Source organism: Callospermophilus lateralis, unplaced genomic scaffold (assembly GCF_048772815.1).
Source record: "Callospermophilus lateralis isolate mCalLat2 unplaced genomic scaffold, mCalLat2.hap1 Scaffold_43, whole genome shotgun sequence".
Lineage (NCBI taxonomy): Eukaryota > Metazoa > Chordata > Mammalia > Rodentia > Sciuridae > Callospermophilus > Callospermophilus lateralis.
Genome location: NW_027514380.1, coordinates 7781974 through 7809537, shown reverse-complemented (window position 1 = coordinate 7809537; position 27564 = coordinate 7781974). Strand labels below are relative to the sequence as shown.

General features: G+C 33.7%; 1 protein-coding gene across 1 annotated transcript in view; it reads left to right on the top strand.

Annotated features, from left to right (window-relative positions):
* Nucleotides 1–25755, top strand: part of LOC143388993 (A-kinase anchor protein 9-like) — a 72765-nt gene extending 47010 nt beyond the window's left edge. Inside the window, 19 exon segments of the mRNA XM_076842369.2 lie at nucleotides 5602–5701; nucleotides 6825–6917; nucleotides 7674–8030; nucleotides 9698–9901; nucleotides 11144–11284; nucleotides 12407–12529; nucleotides 12628–12736; nucleotides 13782–13837; nucleotides 13926–14016; nucleotides 14188–14326; nucleotides 19005–19106; nucleotides 19990–20050; nucleotides 20165–20200; nucleotides 20277–20344; nucleotides 20455–20555; nucleotides 20739–20876; nucleotides 21825–21901; nucleotides 23507–23669; nucleotides 24681–25755. Coding sequence (XP_076698484.1) covers nucleotides 5602–5701; nucleotides 6825–6917; nucleotides 7674–8030; nucleotides 9698–9901; nucleotides 11144–11284; nucleotides 12407–12529; nucleotides 12628–12736; nucleotides 13782–13837; nucleotides 13926–14016; nucleotides 14188–14326; nucleotides 19005–19106; nucleotides 19990–20050; nucleotides 20165–20200; nucleotides 20277–20344; nucleotides 20455–20555; nucleotides 20739–20876; nucleotides 21825–21901; nucleotides 23507–23669; nucleotides 24681–24994 — 2473 coding nt within the window. The 3' untranslated portion in view covers nucleotides 24995–25755.
* The last annotated feature ends 1809 nt before the right edge of the window (nucleotides 25756–27564 follow it).

The following is a 27564-nucleotide window of genomic DNA, read 5'->3' as shown; positions in this document are numbered from 1 at the left end:
TTGAGATTTGTTTCTACTATCCCTAGTTTTTCTAGTGTTTTAAACATTAAAGGGTGCTTTATTTTGTCAAATGCTTTTTGTGCTCCAATTGAAATGATCATATGATTCTCCTTGAAGTCTATTGATGTGATGAATTACATTTATTTATTTCTGTATTTGAACCAACCTTGAATCCCACTTGAATATGATGCACTATTGTTTTAGTCAGCTTTTTTATTTCTGTTACTAAAAGATCTGACCAGAACAATTTTAAGAGAGGAAAAGGACTCATGGTGTTATTTGAGGGCTCATCGTGTTTAGATGTCTTAGTCCATAGAAGGCCAGCTCCATCCCTTGGGCTTTGAGGTAAGGCAGAACATCTGGAAGAAGAGTGTGACAGAGGGAAGGAGTTCACATAGTGATCAGGAAACAGAATCAGAGACTTCACTCTCCAGATACAAAATATATACCCCATATAGAGACTCCACTCTCCATATAAAAAATGTATACTCCATAGCCATCCCCCCAATTCCCATCTCCTCCAGCCATACCCTGCCACTTCTTTTAATTCATATCGGGGATTAATTCACTGATTAGGTTAGTCATTTCTCTTCTGAATCTTCTTGCATTGTCTTATGTGAACTTTTGGGGGATACTTCACAACCAAACCATAACAACTATATATTTAATGTTTTTATATGTGAGTTGCCAGAATTGTATACAGAAGTTTTGCATCTATGTTCATTAGGGATATTGGTCTGAAGTTATCTTTCCTTGATGTGTCTTTGATTTTGATATCAGGTGATACTAGCTTCATAGAATGAGTTTGGAAGAGTTCCCTCCTTTTCTGTTTCATGAAATAGTTTGAGGCTTATTGGTATTAATTCATCAAAGGTCTTGTAGTACTGGGTAAGAATCTTTTTCATCCTGGGTGTTACTTAAATGGTTGGCTTTTGATGCCTTCTTCTATTTTATTGCTTGAAATTGATCTGTTTAAATTGTGTATGTCCTCCTAATTCCTTTTGGGTAGCTCATTTGTCTCTAGAAATTTGTTGATGTCTTTAAATTTTTCATTTTTATTGGAGTATAAATTTTCAAAATAACTTCTGATTCTCTACTGTATTTCAACAGTATCTGTTGTAATATTTTTTGTGATTATGAATTTTAGTGATTTGAGTTTTCTGTCTTCATTAGCACGATTGAGTTTATCAATTTTATTTATTTTTTCAAAGACACAAATTTTTGTTTTGTTAATTTTTTAATTGTTCCGATTATTTCAATTTCATTTATTTCAGCTCTGATTTTAATTATTTCCTGTCTTCTACTGCTTTTGGTGTTGATTTGTTTTTCTTTTTCTAGGGCTTTGAGGTCTTATGTTAGGTCATTTACTCATTGACTTTCCATTCTTTCATGAATTTAGCTTAATAGTGTCCCAGAGATTTTGACAAGTTTTATTAGTTCTCATTTATCTCTGGTAAGTATTTTAAAAATTTCATCCCTGATTTCTTCTTATGTCCATTGGTTAGTCTCTAGGTGTTGGAGTTTTTTATTTTTTATTGTATCAATTATTTCTAATTTCATTCCATTATGATCTGATAGAATGCAGGGTATAATCTCTTTTTTATTTCATAGTTGTTGCTTTGTGGCATATTTTAGAGAAGAGTCTGTATGCTGCTGAGAAGAGCATGTATTCGTTGATGGGTATAATACTCTTTATATGTCTGTTAAGTATAAATTATTGACTATATTATTAAGTTCTATAGTTTTTTTGTTTAGTTTTTGTTTGACGATCTATCCAGTAGTGAGAAAGGTTTGTTAAAGTCACTCAGTATTATTGTATTATGGTCTATGTAATTCTTGAAATTGAGGCAGGGTTTGTTTGATATATGTAGATGCTCCAATGTTTGGGGCATAAATATTTAACGTATTATGTCTTGTTGATGTATAATTCCCTTAAGCAGTATGAAATGTCTTCTTTGTCCCTTCTGATTAAATTTTGGCTTGAAGTACACTTTATCTGACATGGGGATAGAAACCCCTGTTTGTTTACTCAGTCCATGTGAGTGGTATGTTTTTTCCCGTCCTTTCATTTTCACTGTGTGGATGTCTTTGCTTATGAGGTGAGTCTCTTGGAGACAACAGATTTTTGGGTTTTGTTTTTTTAATCCAATCTGCCAATCTATGTCTTTTGGGTTTATTAGTTTAGACCATTAACATTATTTTTGAGATATGATTTGTGTTCCCAGTCATTTTAGGTTATTTCTACTTTTTACTTTGAATTAATTTCTCCTTTGATTGATTATTCCTTTTGTATGGCTCCTCCCTTTGTTGATTTTTTTTGACTTTTTTTTCCATCTTCATGGAATATTTTGTTGATAATGTTTTATAGCACAGATTTTCTAGTTATGAATTCTTTAACCTTTTTTTATTACGGAAGGTTTTTATTTCATCTTTAAATCTGAAGTTTTATTTTTGTTAGATATAAAATTCTTGGTTGGCATCCATCTTCTTCAGAACTAGGTATATATTATTCCAGGACCTCCTGGCTTTGAGGGTCTGGGTTGAAAAATCACCTGAGATCCTAATTAGTTTCCCTCTATATATAATCTGATATTTTTTCTCTCATAGCCTTTAAAATTCAATCCTTATTTTCTATATTTGACCTTTTTTTAATGATGTGTCTTGATGTGGGTCTGTTGTGATCTTGTACATTTGAGGTCCTCTTGTATTTGATTTTCCATTTCATTCTTCAGATTTTGGAAATTTTTTCATATTATTTCATTGAAAAACTGGGCATTCCTTTGGTTTGTATCTCTATGCCTTCACCTATCCCGATAAATCTTATTTTGGTCTTTTCTTGTTATTTCATCATTCTTGGAAGTTCTGTTCATGGTTTCTTACCATCTTCCCTGTGTAGTCAACTTTATTTTCAAAATTATATATTTTGTCTTCATTGCCTGAGGTTCTATCTTCCAAATGGTCTAGTCTATTGATAGTAATTTCCATTGAATTTTTAATTGGTTTATTGATTGTTTCATTTTGAGGATTTCTGGGGTTGTTGTTGTTGTTGTTGTAATTTTCTGAGAATCTCTGCCTCTGCAATGATCTTTTACCTCCTCAAATTTATCTCTGATTTTATTCCCTATATCATTCTTTATGTACCAGGTCAGTCTAATATGTACTTTCTAAATTCCTTTTCTACATTTCTTTTACTGTGTTGTCTATGGGTTTAATTATTGGATCATCTTGGTTTGTTTGGGCCACTTTGTTCCATTGTTTTCTCATGTTGTTCTTATGTCTGTCCTTCTAGCAGTGTGGTTTTCAAGCAGTACAGTGTCTACCCTGTAGATTAATAGTGTCCCTGAAGATTTCTAGTACCTCGCCTTTAAGGAAGAGACAAATAATAACTGCACCCAATACAAATAATATACAGCCTTAAACCAAATAGCTCCTATTAAGGCATCCACAGTTTTATTCCATTAAACTGAAATGATGTGTTCAATTATTGTCTACAATATAAACATTAAGTTTGCAAAAAAGTTTACAGTTTCCATTGGTGGACAAAGAGAGAACAAAAGTCATGTAGGGTGTGATGTTTATGAGGAAGGATCAGAAAAGATAGAAGTTAAAAAATTATAGGAAGAATGAAGGGAGGACTTAATAGAGGTTGGGTGTTAGCAAGAGAAAAGTGAGAAAGAGAATACAAGGAAACAGATAAATGAGAGGGGAATGAATATATATATATATATATATATATATATATATATATATATATATATATAATTTTTTAAAAGAAAATAATAACAAAACTGTAATGTACTATTCAGATATCCCAGTCCTCAATAAAATGATCCATGAAAAATACTTGGTTTCAAAAATGGTAGACATGTGAGAGAAGAAAAAAAAGGAATCTGGATGAAAAATTGAACACTTTTTTCCATTGCAGTTCAAGTTTCTCAGCTTCTCTTCTGAGCAGTTAGGTATGTTGTCTGGAATTTGATGGTAGCTCTACCCTCAGGGTAGTTAGGGTTGCTAGGGTGAGAGTGTTAGTCCTGGAAGCGGAACTACTAGAGCCAAGGTGTAGGCTTAGGTACGTTCCAATCTCTTCACTGCGTGCCTATTGGTCTGAAGATTTTAAGTCATCACACCTCCAAGGCTCAGCAATTGTCTGTCCACATTGGAAGACTGTACCTCGGGAATCTCCTTTAGGTTCTACACATGTGATGTAGGAATCTGTTCTTAGCCCACAACTTTGCCTGCAGACCCCATGAACCCTGGTCATCATTTGGTCTCCAAACTTGATCTCTTTCTTTGCCTGTCCTTTCAAATTCACAGTCAGGCACTTTTCTTCCAGCCAGTACTGCAAGCAGCTGATTGGATGGGGAGGGGAAAGCCAGGTGGGTTTCCTTGATCAGTATTCTCCTGTGTAAATGTCCCTCCATGCTTGATTTTCTCCGGTCACTTTGGAACACTCTCTATCACACAGCATGGGTTTGCCTTGCACATTTTTGGGGCCAGACTTCGATCTGCCAATAATTGACTCACCTAACTGCAGGCCCCCCAGCCACTGCTTCACAAGGGTTCTTTCTGCTGTCCTCCATGCATGCCGCCAAGAAAGCTGGTGGCTTCCCTCCTGTACACACATGCTGTGCAGCACAGCTTACTGATTTTTTTTTTTTGTTGTTGTTTTTTGAGCAGTATCTCTGAGCTCTTAAGCTCTCCATACCGCAGAACACCTCTGTTTTCCTAGGAATGGGGGTTCCTTTATTGCTTTACTACATTCACCTAGGGATTATTCTGGTTTGTACTTCCAGCTATTTTACAGCCCTGGAGCTCGGGATCTTTCCCCCTTATTTTATTATACAAGATCTCTTGAGTCCATGATCTGTTTTGAGTATCCAGTATTAAATTCCAGTTAAGTCCTTCCTAGTTCTGGACCATTCACCCATCTTGTTGAAAAAAGTGACCTTTTTGCTTTTCTTGGTTCACTCCACAGATCTGTCAGGGAAGCAAATACTTTATTCAGCCATCTTCCTGCATTTCCAACCGTTTTTTTTTTTTTTTTTGAAAGAGAGTCTCACTAAATTGCTAAGGCTCATCCTGAATTTTTGATCCTCCTGCCTCAACCTTCCAAATTTCTGGAGTTGCAAGCACACACCACTGTACCTGGCTCTTTTAATATATTTAATCCAATATAATCTATTCTATATTATTATATGTTTTGTGTCTGTGTAATTTAGATATCCATGTAATATGAATAATATGTATCATATATCTTAGGTATATAAGTAGTGTGTAGTATCAGTGTATATAGTATGTTATGTACACTGTTGCTATATAACCATATCTAAGATGTTATTTTTAAAAGAATTATTAAAAATTTTTTTTACATAATAAATTTTTTATCATACATTTATACTGAAATTCATTAAATGACATAATATTCATTGTTACTTTTAATTGGAAAACTTAGTCAAAAATGTTTTAAGTTACAATACTTGTAACCCTGAGGGAACTATCATTTTTGTATCCCCACTGCCTCAGTACACGTTATACATGGTAGAAACTTTGGATAAAACACACAACACTAATTTTTTTTTATACTTTTTTATTTATATTTAGCTTCTCTGTTGATTCAGTGGTAATTAAAGAATCTGATGTACAGAAATCAGTAGTACATCCTGGAAGTTGTCTAAAAAAGAATATTGATCATGCAATAGAGGTATGTTATTTTTGATCTTCATTTTTAAACAGTTATGTACACTGATACTTTTTCTTACTATCAATTTTATGTCTTCAGTTTTGTAATTATGTAGTAAATATTTGGCTAAGATTAAGCATAAATCATGAGGATAATACCTTATGTAAAAGATCCAGAATGTCTATAGAAATATTTTTCATAGCATAGGAAAAACACAGAGAAAGTTAAATTTGAGAATTTTCCTCCCCTGTTACAGTTTAAATTTTTTCTTTGTAACATTTCTTTATGAACTGTGTAACAAATCAGCTTCAGTACCATGGGCAACATAGTCTTTCCTTCCCATTATGGAAGCGGAGGGTATCTTCAGAATGGTGTATAGGATTCCCTAAAATCCAAGGTGCTAGGGCTGGAATAATGGATCAGGCCACCTTCCAACAGAAATAATGATAGAAAAACGCTTTTTTTACCGTGCTTGCCACTGAACCACTCTCTGCCTGTCCTCGACATTGTATTATTCAAAACTTTTTTCAACCCCCAACTGCATCATCATCTTCACTAAATAATTCTAAATTCTAGTAAAAATTAAAATCACTGACTATTGCCCATTCTCATTCTGGATATTAAGAAGAGATATGAGCCACATTCATCCCTTATTAAATGTCTGTTGGATGAAATTCAAATAATTGGTAAATAAACAAATACTTTCATGTTGACTGTATATCTACATTTCTAAAAGAAGATTTATTTTTTTAATTGATAAAAATAATTTGTATGTGGAAAATTGTGTTCTTTTAATAAATACCAAGAAGAAAATTTGCTCATGATTTCATTATCAAACATAGCCACTTGTTAACATTTTACCTATGTCTTATTAATTATATTTAAGTATCTTTAACCCACCCTAGAATTTATGCTAATAATTACAGATATGTAAATATATTTCTCTCTTTGCATCTTTAAGTTTATACTAAGTGTAATTATTTTGTAGGATTATTAGATTAAATGTTTTTAGTTAAAAGATAACTGAAATTTATTTTTATTTGAAAGTGTCCAAAAATAGTGATATTTTTGGAATATTGACTACATCCTTAAAATTAATGGTATAAAATCAGTGTAAATTGTCATATTTCACCCTTAAATTTAGTTTTCTAAGGAATGTGGAATGAAACAAGAAACAAACATGGTTAAATTTTTGGAAAAACAATACCAAGAAAGATTAGAAGAAGAAATAGCTAAGGTAAGTTTATAGTTTATCTGCAAGGTTTTCTTGGTTTATAGATTTTCTTGATCTTTGAACTGTCAAAAAAAGCATGGATTTTATTGATGGTATGTACTTTGTTTTTATTTGTAAGTTTCATATATAGTCCATCAAACAGTTGTGTAACAGCATCAACTATAATTGCTGCTTCATAGAATGTTTTGCGGTGCTTTTCATTGAAAAGAACGTTTTTTCTTGATATAGAATAGTAATTACAATTTTTCAGAATGCCACAAGTTTTTATATATGTGTTACATTGTAAATAGTTACCTTGTGAAGGAGTTTGGCATTCTAAAAATGAGGGAAAAGTTATGAAGAGAAAAAGTAGTTGTATTACCCTGATAAATTATTGTAATGTTAGATAATAACTACAGATACTGATGGAGGATTGTCACATAACATTATCACTCATGGCCAAGTGAATTTTCTTGGAAGGAAGAAATATAAAGACTTTTATTTTTTTTTTATTTTTGTACTGAGCATTTATTGATGTTATAGTTAGAAAAGTTTTGCTTGTTTTATTTTAAAAGGCAGGCAGTAAAACACTTTGATGTTAAATTTATTGAAAAATAGCCTATCTCTGTATCATTTTATCAGAGGATTTATTTTTGTTTTTAAAACTATGAGGCCAGGCTTTTTTCTAATTCATATAATTTTGAGTAATGACCCACTTTTTAAATCCAGCTGGTATTTATAAATCTAACCTTTTTTTGTTTGTTTGATTGATTTCTTTAGGTCATTGTGTCAATGAGCATTGCATTTGCTCAACAAACTGAACTATCTAGACTATCAAAGGGAAAAGAAAATACTATGTCATCAAAACAAGCATTTACTTTCTGTCAGCAAAATGAAAAACATTATTTTAATGAAATGAAATTATCTCAGGATCAAATTAATCTTCAGACCTCTGATGCATTGGACATGAAATTTAAAGAAGAATTTAAGCCACTTAGTAAAGAATTAGGAGAAGATGGAGAAGTTCTATTACCAAACAGTGATCATCTTGATGATATAACAGAATCAGAGGTCCACCAACTAACTATTTCAGAAGAAATGTTCTCCAAAGACAAAACATTTATAGTTAGCGAATCTGTAAGTATGCTTCTTTGAATATAAAAAAGAAAAACTTATAATAACATCTTCAGTTTAAAACAGTAGCAATAATGCTGATTAATAGAGAATGAAAGTATGAAGTCCAGTCTTGACTTTAATGTATTTTATTAATTATAAGGTATTTGATTAAGTGAAACAATATTGGTGTGAAGTATAAAATAAATCAGGTCATAGTATTCTTGGTTGTCTTATGGACATAGTACATGTTAAGTTCTCATTGTAAATTATACCTGTGTTAGTTTTATTTAAACTAATTGAAGATTAATTATATTATAACTAGGTAATACCTGTGGCCAAATGATTTGCTCAATTAAATGTAAGAACATAAAAGGAAATTGCTACGAATTCAAGAAGACAATTCAAAGTATCTCTATACTAATTCTTTTTTCTTGTTAGTTGAGGATCTGTTACCCCAACGAATTGCAGCCTTTATTAGAAAACAATAAATTCTATTTCTTTTAAAATTATCTGAATTTCAAATTTATTTTATGTGTTCACGATAGATATATCTTGTTCAGAGGAGTATTCAAATAAAACTGTCAGCTTTTTATGTAATGCAAAACTTGTGAAATGTTTATGAAAACTAATTTAGCTATAGCTGTTCAAGGCAGAATGATTTTAATTAGTATCTTAAGGGATTGAAGTATTCATAGAACCTATTGACTTGTCATGAGTGTGAGAAACTCATAAATGTAAAGCATTTATTTCCAAATAAAATTTATTATAATTTTTCTTTGAATAAGCAGTTTTCTATAATACGGTGATGACCAATGAATAAAAATTAAATAGGCAAAATTCCTTATATTTTGTGAACTTAATTTTTAAAAATATTTTTCTAGTTGTATATGGACATAATACCTTTATTTTATTTGTTTATTTTTATGTGGTTCCCAGGATTGAACCCAGTGCCTCATGCATGCTAGGCAAGCGCTCTACTACTGAGGCACAACCCTGGCCCTATAAACTTTGCATGTGTGTGTGTGTATATTTGTTGTTGTTGTTTATATTATTTCCCCATTATAAAATATCAAGAGATATAAAGGAGTTATAACTTTATTAAGAGAAGGGGCTAGAGATGTAGCTTGGTGGTAGAGCACTTGCCCAGCATGTGTGAGGCCCTGGGATCAATCTCTAGTATGGGCGGAAAAAAAAGTGGATGGGGTGGGGGTTGGAGGGGGTGGATAAAGAATCTTGAGTATTTTGTTTTTCTCTGTTAGAATTAGATTTTAGCTAAACTATCTTGTAAGTAGCTGTTTCCTTTTGGAAAATAACATGTATGGTGGTAATAAATTAACTTCATGTTGTTTTGGAATTATAAATAAGAAAAATACTTTTTTAAAACAAGTGATTTATGGGCTGGGGTTGTGGCTCAGTGGTAGAGTGCTTGCCTTGCATGGGTGAGACACTAGGTTTGATCCTCAGCACCACATAAAATAAATGAAAAAAGGTATTATGTTCATCTACAACTAAAAAATAATTTTTTTAAAAAAAGTGATTTATGCTTTTGTTTAATAATAAAACTAAAACTCAGATGCTTTATGTTGTTAATAGAATTGTTTTCATATTCAGTTAAAGTATCAGTGCTGACTAATTACCACAAAATATGTTATGATTGAGTTTTTTGCTTGTGTTTTTTCCTATCAAAGATTCATGGTAAGATGTTGACATCAAGCATGGATGCTTCTAAACAAATGATGTCAAACGAAGAACAGTTGGAAGATATGAGGCAAGAACTTGTACGACAGTATGAAGAACATCAACAGGCCACAGAACTGTTGAGGCAGGCACACATGTGGCACATGGAGCAGCTACAAGAAGAGATTAAGAGACTTAATAGACAGTTAGCCCAGGTATGGAACTTTAGAGTCTCTTTTCTCCTCAATTGAAATAATGGTATTTTTTATGTGGCTTTTTTTTTAAGTCAAAATTATTTTTCCTAGATACAAATAAATTACAAATACTTAACATCAGGAAGTTCCTGGGATCAACTTTAGACCTTGTTAGGCACACCTAACTCAACTGATATAATGTGCATTATCATTTTATTTAACTGCCTTTCAGGCACTGGAAATGTGACTACAATATAAATTTTAAAATTCTATTGACCATACATAGCTAAAGCACTTTGAGAGTTTTGGAAATATTATACTGAGGTACTTGAGTATACAGTTGCTGTCATTCACTTTTTCAATGTTCATTTGTAGTTCTGTGAGTCTACCAATTACCATCTCCAAGGTTTATCTTTAGCTATCTTTAATCCATCTTTTTAATCATGAATGGAAATCTTCTGAAGTAATCTGTTTCTAGAACTCTCTCAGAGGACACATCTCTTGTTGATTAGAGAAATTCAAATTTATATAACATTCTTTTCTAAATTTAAATATCTCATGGTATTTGGGAGCTATATTCTTATCAACTGCTATATAAAATATACTCACAAAATTATTTCAGAAAAGCAAGAAATATTTGCATGAAAGTTCTTATGAAAACAAATTTATTGAATTTAATTTTGAAAACTAAAACGTGTATTTTTAAAATATAAAATAATAGGGAAATTGATATTTGAGAATAAAATATATCATTTGAAAAATCAGTTTTGTGGGGCTGGGGATGTGGCTCAGGCGGTAGCGCGCTCGCCTGGCATGCGTGGGGCCCGGGTTCGATCCTCAGCACCACATACAAAGATGTTGGGTCCGCCGAGAACTAAAAAATAAATATTAAAAAAAAATTCTCTCTCTTTCTCTCTCTCTCTCTCTCTCTCTCTCTCTCTCTCTCTCTCTCTCCTTTAAGAAAAATCAGTTTTGCTTTTCTTCATTGCATTTTGTGAATTTATTCTTCTAAAATTTCAATGCAAAAATTGACAGAGAAAATATTACTCGAACTATACAAATTCCCGAATATTTAAGTTTAAATAACTTTTTTTCTAAAGTTGCGAATTTTGCATTGAACTTCATATGTGCCTTTTAATCCGTAATAATGAAATATGAATCATAAGGTAGAACCAAGGTCTCTTGGTCCCAAGGGGTTAAAAGAAATCTGCTTTTTACCTCTATCGCAATCAATATTCTTCCATGACCTCTTTTCTTATTTAGAGATCCTCATTAAATAACAAAAACCTGGTTTCAGAAAGAGAAAGGGTGCTTTTAGAAGAGTTGGAAGCACTAAAGCAGCTGTCTTTTGCTGGAAGAGAGAAGCTGTGTTGTGAGCTGCACAGCAGCAGTACGCAAACACAGGTAGTATTGACTTTGGTGCATTTAGGAACAGTAGATCAACAATGCAGTAGGATTTGTTTGTCTTTATTGTTGATAGGTGACGTATTTTTATAGTTACTGAGCTTAACATATTGGTGATCACTTAGATGTAAGGTAGGTGGAGTCAAAATGCCTTGCTTTCTGTTTAAGATAATTTGAATCTGGCATTGCTGTAGGAGAAACTGTTCTACCAAGGAGCAACCTTTATTGACAACCCTTATTGCCACACTATATAGAGTATATTAGTTTGAAGCCATTAAAACATTTTTCATCTCTACACTTGAATGTTTTATCCTTTTCTTGATACTGCTGATCTCTTGATAAATTGTAGTTAAATATTATTTCAAGCACTTTCTGGTTCACATCATACCAGTACAGAAGAATGATATGCTGTTTTTAAGATGACAGGTTTTCTTTCTGTCTTGTCCTCTCTGCCGTTGCACAAACTTAAACAGAATGAAAATGAAAACCAAAGGGAAATTGAGGAACAGACATTGAAAGAAAAGGAAATGGACATAAAACCTGAAGATGTACCTCCTGATAGTCTGTCCAGTGAAAGCTATACAAAATGTGTATTTTTTCAGTGCAAAGTCAATTAAAATGGTTGTTCAAATGTAATAAACTTTATTCATCCTGATTTTTATCTTGTATATGTGTATTTTCTTAAAATGTCAATCAGTTACAAACTTGCATTGCCTCAAAGAAACTTTTTAAACCAGAAAATTAAGTATTTTATGATCCTCTTTTGAGTAGTTACTGATTCACCGGCCAAGGGAAGATTACATGATAAGGAGTCTAAATTTAGGAGACAGTCATATGTGCCCAGCCATTCTTGCTGGAGGTAAATTATTTGAATTGGCAGCAATTTTCTGGGGAATGCAATAAACAGGGTCAACTTCCTGAGAGCTCTGATGTTCTTACTGCAGCTGTCAAAGTTGGGGCCACTCCGCCCTCTTCCTTAACCAAGGTCTCAACCCCCTCGATTGAGGCAGGCCACCGAGGAGTATGGTTCTCTATTTCTTTGTCTAAGTCTTGTAGTCCTGATGTATCCAGTGCAGAAACCCCTCCCTAACCCATAGGAATTCATGTGTTTTGACTTTTCAGTTGCAGCAGGAAGTCAAAGACTGGAGTGCATCACACACTGAGCTCAGTGAACAAATCAAATCATTTGAGAAGTTCCAGAAAGATTTACTTGTAGCTCTTAATCACAAAGATGATACTATTAATGTAAGTTTATACTCCAAATACATGTTTCATCTCATGAATTCTCCTGAAATCTTCTGAATTAAAATCGAGAGTCTTCCAACCTTTTGCTTCTTTTCTAGGCTTTGACTAATTATATCACACAGTTGAATCGGTTACAATGTGAATCTGAATCTGAGGATCAAAATAGAGAAGATGAGTCAGATGAATTAACCAACGGAGAGGTAGCAGGTAAGATCAGTCTCAGGGAGGTTGAATCCTTTTTTTGCTTTCTTGTCTTTAATTAAGTATTTATACAGATGCCACTTTTCAGCTGGCTGATTTTCTTCTTAAGCTTCAGGGTTGTAGACACATATCACTGGATCTATAGATATGTCTTTTGCATTGGCAGAGGTGGGTTGCTGGGGTATAATGTAGCAATAGGCATGTGAAGAACACTGACTTTTTCTATTCCATTGAAAACTAGTAAGTACACTGCAGCTACAATAGTCACATCCTATACAATACTTAGAGTATTGAACATTGTACAGTAAGAGAAATTTATTTCTTAACTTATGCAGATGATAGTTGATTTTGATACTCATCATCTCTATGGCTCTGTGGTTTTAAGGTCCACAGTCAGTCTTAAGAGTCCGGAGGTAGTTGGAACCATAAACTAAGGCTGTGAGAACAGAGGCTAGAGACTATCAGAAATCTAGAGAGAGGGAGTGTAACAGTGTTTACTGATGAGGAAAATATTTCCACATGTTTTCTCCCAAGTTGGATATTGCTTACATAGCAAGTATTTCAAACCACACCTGGTAGTAGATTCAGGGAGAAAATAGAGGATTGAATCTTTCTAAATAAGACACTTACTTGCCCAGGTGAAGATAGATCTGAGAGAGAAGAAAAGATTTTATCTTACAAGAATAGCATAGATAACATTTTAGTTGTGCAAACTAGAAATTCACCTTTTTTGTTTTGTTTTGTTTTTAAGACAGACACAGTACTTTTATTTATTTTTATGCTGAGGATCAAACTCAGTGCCTCACACATGCTAGGTGAGCACTCTACCACTGAGCCACAACCCCAGCCTGAAATTCACCTCTCTCTCTCTTTTTTTTTTTTAAATCTAAGCTTGCAATTCTCTTAAAAGTCATTAGTCTAATCAGTTTAGTTATTTAATTGATTTTTTTTCTTCTGGTGTTTGAACACAATCATTATTTAGTTTGGGGAAGTTAGGAGAATATAGAGTTAAAAGTAAGGAAAGAAAAAGCTAAAGTCTTTTGTTTTTTAGGTGATCGGAATGAGAAGATCAAAGATCAAATTAAGCAGATGATGGATGTCTCTCGGGTATAGTTCTTTGTTAGAGTCCCATAGTGCCTGTGAATTCTTCCTGTGCCTCACTTTTAAGAATACCTCTCTTTTCTGCAATTTTTAGACACAAACTACAATATCAGTAGTTGAAGAGGATCTAAAACTTTTACAACTTAAGCTAAGAGCCTCGATGTCCACAAAATGTAATCTAGAAGGTGGGTTCTTCTTGAGAAGAAATTGCCATGTTGGAAAGACTTAAAATTTTATTGCAAAGATAAAGAATGGCTTCTTGCTTTCATGCTTCTTACTTTTCTTGGCACTACTCCCTCAAACAAGTTCTTAAGTCCTTGTACACATATAGAGATAAGCTGTTTTATCCTTTACAGACCAAATAAATAAATTAGAAGGTGACTGCAATTCACTACAGTCTTCTAAAGTTGGACTAGAAGAGGAATGCAAAACTCTAACGCAGAAAATGGAGATTTTAAATGAACTCTACCAGAAAAATGAGATGGCACTACAAAAGTAAGATTTTCATTGTTTGTTATTGTTATCACTGTGTGAACTAACAGATAATTTTATCTTTTCTTAAGATTATTTACAATTTCTTCTAGTTGTAATAAGTAGAGATTTGTCTTTTTTCCTTTGTGTTTTTTTTCCTATAAGTTGCATTTTTCTTTCCATCGTCAGTCTTAAGAGTCCTGAGGTAGTTGGAACCATAAACTAAGGCTGTGAGGACATCATAATCAATTGTCAAATTCATATGAAGGCAGGAAGTGGTAAAAAGGTATTAACAGTCACTGTGGAAATACCTCTCAAAGTTCAAGACCCTTTCTATGATCCCCCTATTTATTTTAATTACCTTTCATTGTGATCAGTTATGTAATTCTAATGTTTTGAACTTGTATCTCTAACTCTGGACCTTTAAAAATACTGAGTGATTTGGAATTGCATGTTTTAGTAGAATAAAAACTTCAAAAAGGAATAATATTTACTTATTGATGGTACAAGTTTGGACTTGAATATCTCAGATGTTCACACAAAATTGAACTGTGGCAAGGACCTTAGGAGTTATGATTACAGAAGTACTTGTTTGGAGTATATATTTATATATTAATCTTCTTAGTGTGGAGCTAGTTATTTTTTGAAAGTTCATTTGAAGTTTTTAATCCACAAAAATACTTGAATTCTCTAAAAATAGGTTGTGTCAGATTTTATTTGTTTGCACCTGATTTTACTCTTCGGCATATATATATATATCTTGTAAAGCAAAGACAGACCTTCTTACAGACCTAACTATTTTTAGGTATTTTGACTTCTGTTGCCTAATTAATGCATTACATATTGAAACCTTTCCATTAACTTTTCTAAAATTCTGTGATCTCCAAGTGACCTTTTTAGAATCTCAAATTTTTGTTCAGGCCAGATCTAAATTCCTGGCCTGTTTCAAAGAAACATTTCTCATTTTATCACTTTTTTTTTTAAAAGAACACTTGTTTTCTCTGTCCCTACTAGTAATCTGAATGACCTAAAAGGCAATTAATTTTCTTTGTAATGCAATTAAATTGTAGCACTATTTTTCTCAACTCCTCCAAAATTCATTCAGTCATCATCTGTGGTTTGTACTCTTTTTACTCATCCTCAGGTACTATGTCAGTTCATGCCTCTGTCATCTTTTCTGTTTCTAACCTAGATCATCTGTCTTCATTCTCCATTTTTTTATATTTGTATATAACTTATTTCAAATTCTTAGTAGTTTTCTCTATAGCCGCTTGAGTGGACTTTCTAAAATATAAGTCTGTCCATGTCAATATGTGCCTGTGGTTTATGAAGAATTTGCTTTCTATTTGATGACCTGTTCTTTTTTTCTTCCTTGTATCTTTTTAATAGTTTATATATTTTTAATTATTTTCCTCATCCCCTGTATAAGCTTGATGTAATCATAAATTATAATGGAATTATAATTATATAATTATAATTTTATTCATCTTCTCATAATTTAAAGGCCATGGTATATATTCTGGATTTAATAAAAACCTGACATAGATTAATAGGTTTATTATTATTTTTTATGGGCTTTAAGTAGCTCCTGAATCAGATAGCTGTTGTGGCATTATATGTTAGTACTTCATATACTGTGAACTCCACAAGACATTCATTCAATTTATACACATATTTAAAGTTTCTGTAGTTCTGCATTCTACACTGTTGGTTTCTTATTTGAAATTATTTTCATTCTATTTGAACATTGTCCTTTAATGATAGATTTGATTAGTGTATCAGAGGTAGTACAAGGATAAACAGAGAATAGTATTTTATCCACTAAATATTGCTACCTTTATAATCCGTATTAGGCTGACATGAACTTCATGATTAGAGTTAAAACCAGTTTCCATTTTTAAAGGATCTTTCTTTTGGCTACTGAATTTTGACTGTTACTTAGTTTTAGCAATTTAAAAATATCCAATTAATTACCATCTGTTTTAAATTTTTTCTTTAAGGAGTCCATTATCATTGTTGTTTGGTCTTATCCCTCCCCTAGTTTCTGTAGTCCTTTCTCTTGTTTTTTTAACAGTTGTATTGGGAAGTGCCTAGGTGTAGTTTTCCCCACCCCACCCACTTTTCCTCTTGCAGTTATGTTGCTTGGGACCATTAAACACTTCTTGAATTTTCGAGTCTTTTTCTAAATGTTGATTTTACCTCATTCTCTCTTCTGATTATAATAATGCATATTAGAATTTGATTTCCCCTGCCTCCTACATTCTGGATTTACTTCTTCTGGATATTTTCTTCTGACCTGTCTTAAAAGTGCTAGGATTTATTTTACTTCCCAAATCTGCTGCTAAAATCATTCATTGAGTTTAGGATTTTAAAAAATTCAGGGTTTAAAATATTATTTTAGTTGTAGATGGACACAATATTTTATTTTTTATAGGATTTTTTAAGAGAGAGAGAAAGAAAATTTTAATATTTATTTTTTAGTTTTTGGCAGACACAACATCTTTGTTTGCATGGGGTGCTGAGGATTGAACCCGGGCCGCACGCATGCCAGGTGACAACGCTACCGCTTGAGCCACATCCCCAGCCCGACACAATATTTTATTTATTTTATGTGGTGTTGAGGACTGATCCCAGTGCCCCACACGTGTGGGGCCCATGCTTCACCACTGAGCCACAACCCCAGTCCTATTTCAGTACTACAGCTCAAACCCAGGACCTTGAGCCATGTGCTCTACTATTGAGCTACCTCTCCAGACTCCTTGCTCTTTCTCATAAGGGACTAGGGTCCTACTGCTTTCCAAGCTATCTTTAATCTCATAATTCTGCCTCTGCCTCCTGAGTATCTTCCACTGTAGGAAGGTCACCACACCCAACTATTTCTTGGTTTTATAGTTTCTAATCCTTTGACAAAATTCATAATCTTTTTTTTCCTCTTTAGTGGTGCTGGGGTTTGAACCCAGAGCCTTGTGCATGCAAGGCAGCACTCTACCAACTAAACTATATTCCCAGCCCTGAAATTCATAATCTTGACTTTACTTTTTTGACTATATAAAGCACAGTGATTTTAAAACATGTGCAGATAACCCCATTAGCTGGTTTCCTTTTCTGTGGGATTTTTTCTCACAGAATTTTGTCTTATGGAGTGCCTGGTCAGTTTTGATTGGCCAACATTGTTGTGATAATTATAGATGAAATTTGAGGACTAAGACGAAGTTATCTTCTTATAGAAAAGTGTTGAGGTTACTTGAGTAAGATTGTCACTTTAAACTTAGTCAACAATTAAGATAATTCAAAAATGACTTGTCTTTTCAATGTTTCAGTATTGTTCCTTTTGGATTTTTTGCCTATTCATCACTTAAGTGTGCAGTACTTTCTAATCTAAACTCAAAGACTAGGGCTTTTATTAAGGGTCCCTTTATTGGTAGCCTCTTTTTTCCTCTAAGCCCAGGAATTTAATAAAGGCTTGGTTCAGACTCATATCTTTGTGATATCTTTAATAGGAGAAAAGTACCTTAAAGTGCCAGCCTTACTTGTAATTCTGAGATTCCTTTTTCTAATGGATCTTGGCCACATACATATATCTTCACTGACTTTTTAGCTTGGATCCCTTCAAACACAATTTTATATTCTTATAAAGATGTTTTGATTGTTCTTAGTGCTCTCAGACTAACTCTTTGATAATTGGAAACAAAATTCTCTCTTTTCTTCAAGATTCAGTTTTCTCCATATTCCTTCTTACGCCAGTGGGGAAAATTATTATATTCCTTTAGGCATCATTTATACCTGAAACAGTGAGCTCTTTTATTCTTTAGCATCTTACAAGGTAACTAGTATATTATAGCCACTCATAAAATACTTGCTGAAGAATTAAATGAGAAGCTATATAAGAATATATAATCCCCTTTTTCTATTTGGTATCAGTAATCCTTTTTTACTGTAGTTCTTCTGATTTATGGAAATTAACTTTCAAGTTAATTATCTTTCGAATTGGAACTATGGCTAAAGTAGTACAAGGATAGCAGAAAATAGTATTTTTTAAATCATTAAATGTAGCTACCTTTTTGTCAGTAGATGAACATCTTGAGTTTCATGATCAGAGTTAAAACTTGTCAGTAGATAATACTCTGATAGTGGGTCAGTTTGGCTTCTTTTTCTGGTTGATAGACATTATCAAAACTCAGATTTGTCTTTTTGCTTAATTTACAATTCTGAAGTGTGAAAAATGTTCTGTGGTTAATTGCATAGCTAAAAGACATATTCTAGAAGATTTTTTCTTTGACTGACTATATGTTTATTATGGTACCAGTCTTGGATTGAGAAAAGAGTTCCTCCATGACAAAGATATACTTAGTGTCCTACCCATGGCATAAACGAGAAAAGAATTATCCCCTGCTTTATCCTAATATGTTTAATTATGTTAGGTTGATCAGTCCTGATCTTCCACATTGAAGTAAAGTGAGTTTTTATTATCTTACACACAGGAGACTTGCCCTTGGGGCACATGTTGTTTTCACATTTATTTTATTTACTGGTAAGTAGAGAATTAAGAGGAGAAGTTAGAAAATGTAAGTGATTTGCCAGAGTTTGATTTATGAAATTGCAGGTTTGAATTCCCATTTTATGTGCCTAAGCATTTTATAGAATTGTTGGAAGTGATATTCACAAAGAGAAACTTTTGATTTGATAACTGGCTTTATTTTAGGAAACTGAGTCAAGAAGAATGTGAGAGACTAGAAAAAGAGCAGCAGCTGTCAGCTGCAGATGAAAAGGTGGTTTCCGCTGTACAGGAAGTTAAAAATTACAAGTGAGTTCAGTTTCTAAAGGAGGGTGTCAATGTCTAATGAATTAGTGTTAGCTTTCTTTTTAATCTTTTTTTACATAATGTAGATAGAAGAAAATAGCATGGAAGTATAATAACGAGAGGATATGAACACATTCAATTCACACAGGAGAAAAAATAAATTTCAACTTAACAAATAAAAAATGTTAACAAAAATTTACTTGTACCCAATGGGCAAGACCATAGGGAACTTGGTAAATGCAAACAGTTCTGGGGGTTTTGTATGTTGTAGTAATTCTTAAGAAATCAGTTTGCTGTGTGTTATATCAAGACCGACAAAAGTGTGGCATTTGATAGACCTTGGAAATCTTCTATGGATATAATTTGAAAAAGAGAAAAAAAAGTTTTAAGGAGGAAGATATTTCTAGCAGAATTACTTGAGAACACACTGATGAGCAGTTAAGGAAATTATAATTTATCAATTCAGAATCTCTAGCAATTAAATGATAAAGAAGTTATTAGTATTAGGTTTTTATTTTATTTATTTATTTATTTATTTATTTATTTATTTATTTATTTATTTATTTTTGATGCTTTACTACTAAGCTACATCCTTAGACCTTTTTTTTTACTTTGAGACAGGGTCTCAGTTGCATAGGTTCCCACTTAATTGCTGAGACTGACCTCGAACTTGTGATCCTCCAGCCTCAGCTTCCCAATCTGGCATGGGATTACTGGCATGTGGCATTGCACCTGGTCTGTAGTATTAGTTTTGATCACACTGGATTCATATAACTATAGAAATGTTTTTCTTATGTATGATAAAAGTCTTTAAAAGTATAGCTGATGGAATAAAGAGAAAATGGTCAGAATGTTTCAAATTTTATTCAATTGTTGTAATTCTTAGGCGGAGAATTGAAGAGATAGAAGAAGAATTACAGAAAACCGAGCGCTCATTTAAAAACCAGGTAGTAATTAATACTGTCCTGTAGTTGCAGAATTCTTTGATATCTAATACAGACAATTATAGGCTATTATAATGAGTCCCTAAAAACATTTTTTTAATGTGTTGTCTTTTTCAGATTGCTATGCATGAGAAGAAAGCTCATGATAATTGGGTAAGATTTTTTCCCCCTTTTCTTTATTTTTTGCATAGCCTACCGTAACTGAATTTGAATATTTTCTCTTTAATAGCTCAAAGCTCGTTCTGCAGAAAGAGCTATAGCTGAAGAGAAAAGGGAAGTTGCTAATTTGAGACAGAAGTATGTGATTTTTGTGTCTTACTGTATGTTTTATAGTGTTTTAAGGTTATGCTAGATATTATTTAGGATTGCTGTTTCATAATTCAGCCCATTCTTTCTCAATATTCAAGACTACTGGAAATGACCCAAAAGATGGCAATGCAGCAAGATGAACCTGTGATTGTAAAACCAATGCCGGGGAGACCAAATTTACAAAATCCTCCTCGGAGAGGTAGGGGGCACTTTGTAAAAGGAGCTATTTTATTTCTTGGTGCAGAATGTATGTAAATTACTTTTTATTTCTGTGTGTAATGGTTATGAAATAATCTGAATGATTTGCTAAAGCGGGAGGTGTGGGGGTTGGTGTCAGGGAGAAGGCTGCCTTAAAGTAGTAACACGGCATTGTTGTCTTTAGGTCCACTGAGCCATAATGGCTCTTTTGGTCTATCCCCCGTGAGTGGTGGAGAATGTTCCCCTCCATTGACAGCAGAGCCAGCTGGGAGACCTCCTTCTGCTACTCTTAATCAAAGAGATATGCCTAGAAATGGATTTGGTGAGCATTCGCATGTTGCTTTATAGTAAACTGCTTCAAGGTTTTGGTTTTTTTTTTCCTTTTGAATATTCTAATGAAAACATAGAATTTGGGCCTGCACAATATATAGAAGATAATTTCTTACTTTATCTTAGTGAATGTTTTCTGTAAAATCTGTTCTAGAATAGAAAACATTTTTTTTTTCATGGAGGTCCTTGTATTGTTTTTTTCTTTTAAATTTTACACTGTGAAGTGTAAACCTTTATCTTTAAATTAAATCTCTATGGTGTTCCTTTCCCAAATATTAAAAAAGTAGCCTTAAACTTTATGTAGCATACATATTTCCAATATGAAATACTGAGTCTTATTTCCAATTCTAAATAGGACTGTAGTCTTGGTAAGATTAGAAGTCAGGTTATATAGACTAAAGAAAAGCCAACCTACACATACTTCAAGTCTATAGCTTAAAGTTTAGGACCAGTACGTATTAATTTGCTGTTCTATCAACCCAAGGCAGTTCTTTATTTTACTTAAGTCTCTTCATAAATTGTGATTTTCGTATTGGGCAACCCATTTTTTATAAAAAATATTTTTAATTGTAGATGGTGTGGTGCTGAGAATCAAACCCAGTGCCTCACACATGCTAGGCAAACACTCTACAACTGAGCTACGACCCTAACCCCTGGGCAACCCATTTTTAATGTTGCTTTCTAGTTATTGTTGAACCCTGACCTGTCCACCAGTGGTTTATTTCTTCTGAAAAATACATACAAGGGCTCTGATCTTTCTTTCCCAAGGGTCAATGGATGGACCTTTACCTCGTACTCAATGGTCTTCTGAGGCATCTGGGAAACCCGTTGCCTCTGGTAAAGAGACCAAGTAATTTCAAAGAATCTGTAATTGTGGATGCAGGATTTTTATTCTTTTCATGTTAGCATAAGTCTGAATCCATTCTTTGATCTCTAACAGACCCAGGATGTGGTCCAGCTCACATGAACAGCAGCTCCAGAAGTTCTTCTCCAGCTAAGGTGACAGATGAGGGCAAGGTAAGTTCTGTAGTTACTGTGAATCACGTGGTCGTGCAGGAACATGTAGCTTTCTTACAGTACTTGCTCTTTGCTTTATCCTTCTTTGTGTTCTATTTGTACTATCCCATTTGTTTTTTAAAAAGCAAACTGTTCCCCAAGAACCTGAGACCCACTCAGTTTCTACCATTACTTCTTTGACTGAGCATCCAGTTGGAGTAAGTACTTAGAGGTTGAGAACTGAATTGGGTTTTATTCTGTGCATTTCTGGGAAGGATATTCAGAGCATGACACTGATCTTGTTTGCTTTAAACTGCATGCAATTTTGAGCTTACTTTTCTCCTTAACTTGGAAATGTGGCTTAAGTGTGTACAACTATAATGAACTACAGAATGTGAAAAGTTATCACTCTAACTTTATATGGTGTTTTGTGTTGAATGTTCTAAGGCAAAGTAAATTCATTATAAATTATATAATTCATCATTTTTATTTTTGTTTGGAAGAATACTATTTAAGAATTCCTCCATTTGAGCAAACCCTATTTTGAGTTATTTGAATTAGATTGGTATCAGATTTTCTGAAAGTGAAATACTGTTTCAGTGCAACAATGATAATCTGAAATGACCTCTTGAGCCAGTCCCAAGCAATGGTCTCATTTGTTCACATAAGTGCATTCTCTTGTAACTGTGTTGCTATTATATCTGGTAGGTCTTCTGCAGCTCTATAATAAAATAAATTTTTAATTGTTTAGTTTCAAACCCACTACTCATAGGAAATGATAAATCAATATCTCAAATGGTTTACAGTAAATGAAAGTAAATATTAAAGCCTTGTCTTCCTAATTTGTGTATATAGCATTGTGTTGGAAAATACTTCTCAAGTTCCAGTGTATACATATTCCAGGAACATACATCTCTGGAGCAATCTAAGGGCAGCTTAGATAAGACCCCCAAACCCCTTTGTAGTAGAAGATTTAAAAGAGAGCAAAGACCTGTTGTTAGAGAGGAGTATAGGTGGGAAAGCATGGCTTGGAGGCAAACCTGGGATTGAGATCCTTTAATATGCAGTGTGGCCGTCAACAAATTATGATAATCCATTTGCTTTTGTTCCCTCTTATTTAAAACAAGACAGTTTACTTAAAGATCTCAGAGGTTGAATAATATATGAAAGACGTACTGAAGATACTCTGAATTGTAGCTATTATTACATGGGTAGAGAATGGATTTTTCATTGTATTCTGTTCATTCTTAATATGGAAGTAATGAGCTACTGTGATGAAAGGGAAGTGATGGGGAGGGGGGGACTCCCTTTGAAATAGGTTGTAGTGAATACAGCAAGACATACTGGTCAGAAATCACCTCTGTTAATAACCTCTGCCAGTCCTTTTGCCTTTCCCTTTCCTGTGCAGATATAATCAGTAACAAACTTCTCCCTCTTGTGGAATCCTTATAACTTCTGTAAGCTGTCAGTGGGAATAGACAGGAGGGGTGGGTAGAGTTTTGTTGCACTGATGGTGTTCTCTGGACAGGTGCCTGTTTTGGGTTTTAGCTTTTATCGGTGTTGGTACTTTGTCTTAATACATAGGAATTTTAAAACTTTTAACTGCTTTCAAATCTTAAATTGCAGGTTAATATGGCTATGAAAGAGCCCCCTCCTTTCTCAGGGGTACCCTTCATGGGCCCCCCTATGGGACCCCCGATGGGACGGCCTCCACCACCTCCCTTTTGGTATGGACCGCCATTTCAGCTCGGTGGGCCTTTTGGGCCTCGGCCAATTCCTCCACCATTTGGTATGATGATCTGAACAGTAGTGATTGACTTATAAATCACATTCATCTTTCATTTCTATTGCTTGCTAAAACAGTTGGTTGCTATCTCAGGTCTTAACAATGAAAGGATACAGCTGAGTACATTTTAACTTTTCCTCCAGTTTTCTGGGACATATGGGACACTACATAATCTTATACTGAGATAGGCAATAGCTATCTCATTGACAAGGATAAGGGGCTATTATAGAGAAAAGCCAGAAATATTACTTCTGCAGATGTTTGTTGAAAATATGTTGATATGCACTGCAATAGATGGAAAGGTGGATGAGACACATGCCATAACTTAAAATTTTGTCACAGATATAAAAATCCTATAGCATAAAGTTTGTAATCACCCATAATGGAAGCATAAGCAGTAGGTTATAGAATATAGAAAAGGAAAAGTCAAATCCTCCTTACCTTGAGAAAAGTCAGAGGGAAGTGTTAAAGAGGAGGATTTAACAGTGACCTAATAAATGTTGCTGATTTAATTAGGTGGCTGTGGAAGGCCTTTTCCAGGAGGGCATGCACCTTGATTTTGATGGCATGTGTAAAGTCCATGCTGAAATACTTCATGAATTTTTAATGGATACAGTAATAAATAGTGGGATTTCCTTTTATCAAAATTTCTTTGATGTAGCAAAGTTCTTATTTCATAATCTATTATCTTGTCATGGTAATATAGTACTTCCAAATATAAATGGAGCTCTTGTGAGATAGAAATAATTCTGCAATTATATAGTAGGGAAAGAAAAAAGATAAGCCTGGAGCTAGGTAGAGCCATGTTTAAATCCTTAATATGTTGCTTCATGGCTGGTTGGCCAGGCTATAACCTAAACTTGTTCCATTTCAGTTTGCCTCATCTGGCAAGTCAGGGTGTTCACCAGTTGATGTTCTAGTCTTGGGAGAAATTAAAGACTATATTAACATACTTGAAATCACCCAAGTTCAGAAATTTCTGGGTATTTACATAACTTCCTTATTATTTTCCAGGTCCTGATATGCATCCACCAATAGGCTTCAGAGAATATGCACCAGGTGTTCCACCTGGACAATGGGATTTGCCTTTTGACGCTCGTGATTTTTTTCCAGGACCTGCACCATTTAGACCTTTAGGCTCATTTGACCCAAGAGAGTACTTCATTCCTGGTGCCCCATTACCACCTCCAACTCATGGTCCCCAAGACTATGGGCCACCACCTGCTGCAAAAGACTTAATGTCTTCAGGCTTTAAAGATGAGCCTCCAACTACACCCGATTCTCAGAGTAGTGAGGGCTGTTCACAGGCCTTAAAACAGGGCCCATAAAATTAACCTCTGACACTTAGTCAGAAAGTGGACTATGAACTATTCATTGTGTTGAAGGATTATTGGCTTCAAAATATAAAAGTTTTTTTAATTGGTTTATGTTTTTAGAATGAAGCTGCCTTGGCACAGTATACATTTGGAGCCAAAATATTTTCCCCCTAAATATCCCCCACTTAAACTAGAGTATCCTTCCAACTTTAAAATGTGCAATAAAGAATACCTTTGTTTTAGTTAATGTAGCATATACAATTGCTAAATGATTTAGAATGTCATAATTATGGACATTTCCTGTGGAAATGCTTTAAGAACATGTATTTCCATTATCCTCTTTTTAGTGTATTCCAGTTGATAACAGAGAAATGGTGTTTTATAAGCTTGATTTTCTCTTTAAATATCTGGTCGCAGAGACTGTTACGCTAAAAATGTTTACTCAAAGATCATAAACTTCATTTTCCTTCTTGCTGAAGTTCTTTGTTGTAATAGTTCATAAAAAATTGTTTATTAATATTTCCCAAGTGTCTGTTGATTCATTGGATTGTCATGAGACTTTGTGCCATTGGGGAAGCATGTAAACTCACTCTCAGAACTGAAGATGGTGACTTGGCAGCATATTTCCTGTTGCTCACTGTTAAGGAGGCTGGACCTTGGTCAACTGTGGACTTATACAGAGGAATTTATTTTACTTGTGAGAAGTCTTGTGGCTCTATTTTTGTAGCACATTCATGTACTTTTTTCTAACCACTGTCCATGTGAGAATAGTTTTCTGAGAATGAGTTTACATTAGTAGCAAGAGTTGTTTGACCTGAAGTTCTACTGCTTTTGCCATTATTGCATTATAACAGTAAAATATAGGGTGGTATGTTGTGTCTATAAAAAATAAGGAAATTTCTTTTAAAAAATGTACCTTGCCACTGATTTTCAAGAAATATGATTAAAAAAATTAGAAAAGTATAATCCTCTGAGAAAGAATGAATAAAACTCTAAGGCTTATAATGTCTTTAATCAGCAACTATGGGCTGAATTAAATTCTTTTTTTTTTTTTTACAGATACTCAAATATATTTTATTTAAAAATCAATTAAAGCAAGTCCTGAATCTGTAACTACTGTCTTTAAAACAATGTTTCTAAGAACTAGCTCTCCAGAGCTGTAATTTTAATTACAGCAATTTTAACAGTACATTTTAAGAGGTTTAAGATTTAAATAAAATTATAAAAGCCTGGTACTTTTGTTTACTGCTAGACCATATTCTTCCATTCTTTAAAGTTCTAGAAAGTAATAGGATTGTTGAAACCTAGAACATATCATTGTTCTTTTTATGTCCCTTAAGTATTCTCAAAATAGGGGCAAAAGCTTCAGTGTGAAACAAAATCTCTGTGAAACAACATCTCTAAACTACTGAAGATGACTCAGAATCAAAAAGAATTTGAGTCCGTTAGGAAGAATTCAATCTACATAGCCTCCATTTAATATCAGAAGCAGCAGCTGTGTGTAAGAGGAAAACCATATAATAGCTTATGCCATTTTTAACCTTGTAAAATAAAATTTAAGTCACAAACACCAATTTTGAATGTATCTTTCAACCTCTATAGGACACAAGGCAATGCTGAAGTTACTAAAACTTCTAATTTTAAAATAGCATTTAAATAAAGGTGATGTCAGCTAGGAAGATAGATTTTCAAGGAAAGGCAGATTTATTTTTTTATTCAAAGCAACAGTAGTTTTCCCTCTCAAGCCTTTTTTGTATTTATTCTATTGGTAAGCTATTATGTGTTCTATGTAGTTTATCTGAGCAGTTCTGAACCCACCCATAGTTGCCTCTCCTTACATCCATCTGATTGTACCACTTCTGTAGCAAAGCCCAAGGTAGCTGCCCATATACCAGTTGTGAGAGAATACTGTCTCTTGATTCAATTATACTTTTGTATCTCAAAAGTTTTAGAAGTCCTCTCCAGCAAATTGTGTTTGAGTTTAGTTACTAAAATCATTTCATTTGTGAAGCAGTAGTGTTTCAACCTGAAAGTATTACTGCTATAGTTGTAATTATTGTCCAGTGACTCATCCCCTCCCACACTAGAAAGTAAATTTAAACAACTAATTTGTGAGATACAGATTGTTTTGTGTTAATTGCTTCAAGATAAAACCACCTTTTTTGGCAGGGGAGGTTTGGTCATTCAGGTCTGAATTAAAGCTAAGCTGATGACAATGTTCAATTTAAGTTTGTTTAATGCTGATGAAAGACATTCATACAAAGCATCCTCTTTTTTTTTTCACATAACCCTGTTCTTTGGTGGCAGCTGGGGTTGTGGCTCAGAGGTAGAGTACTTGCCTAGCGCAGGCAAGGCCCTGGGTTTAATCCTCAGCATCACATAGATAAATAGAGGTTTAAAAAAAGCATTCTTATGTGAAGGATGCTAAATGTTTCTTTATATAAATTATCACTTTGAGGGGCTGGGGTTGCATGTGAGGCACTGGGTTTGATCCTCAGCACCACATATAAATATAAAGGTACTGTGTCCATCTACAACCAAAAAAAAAGTTTTTTTTTTAAATTATCACTTTGATATACGTG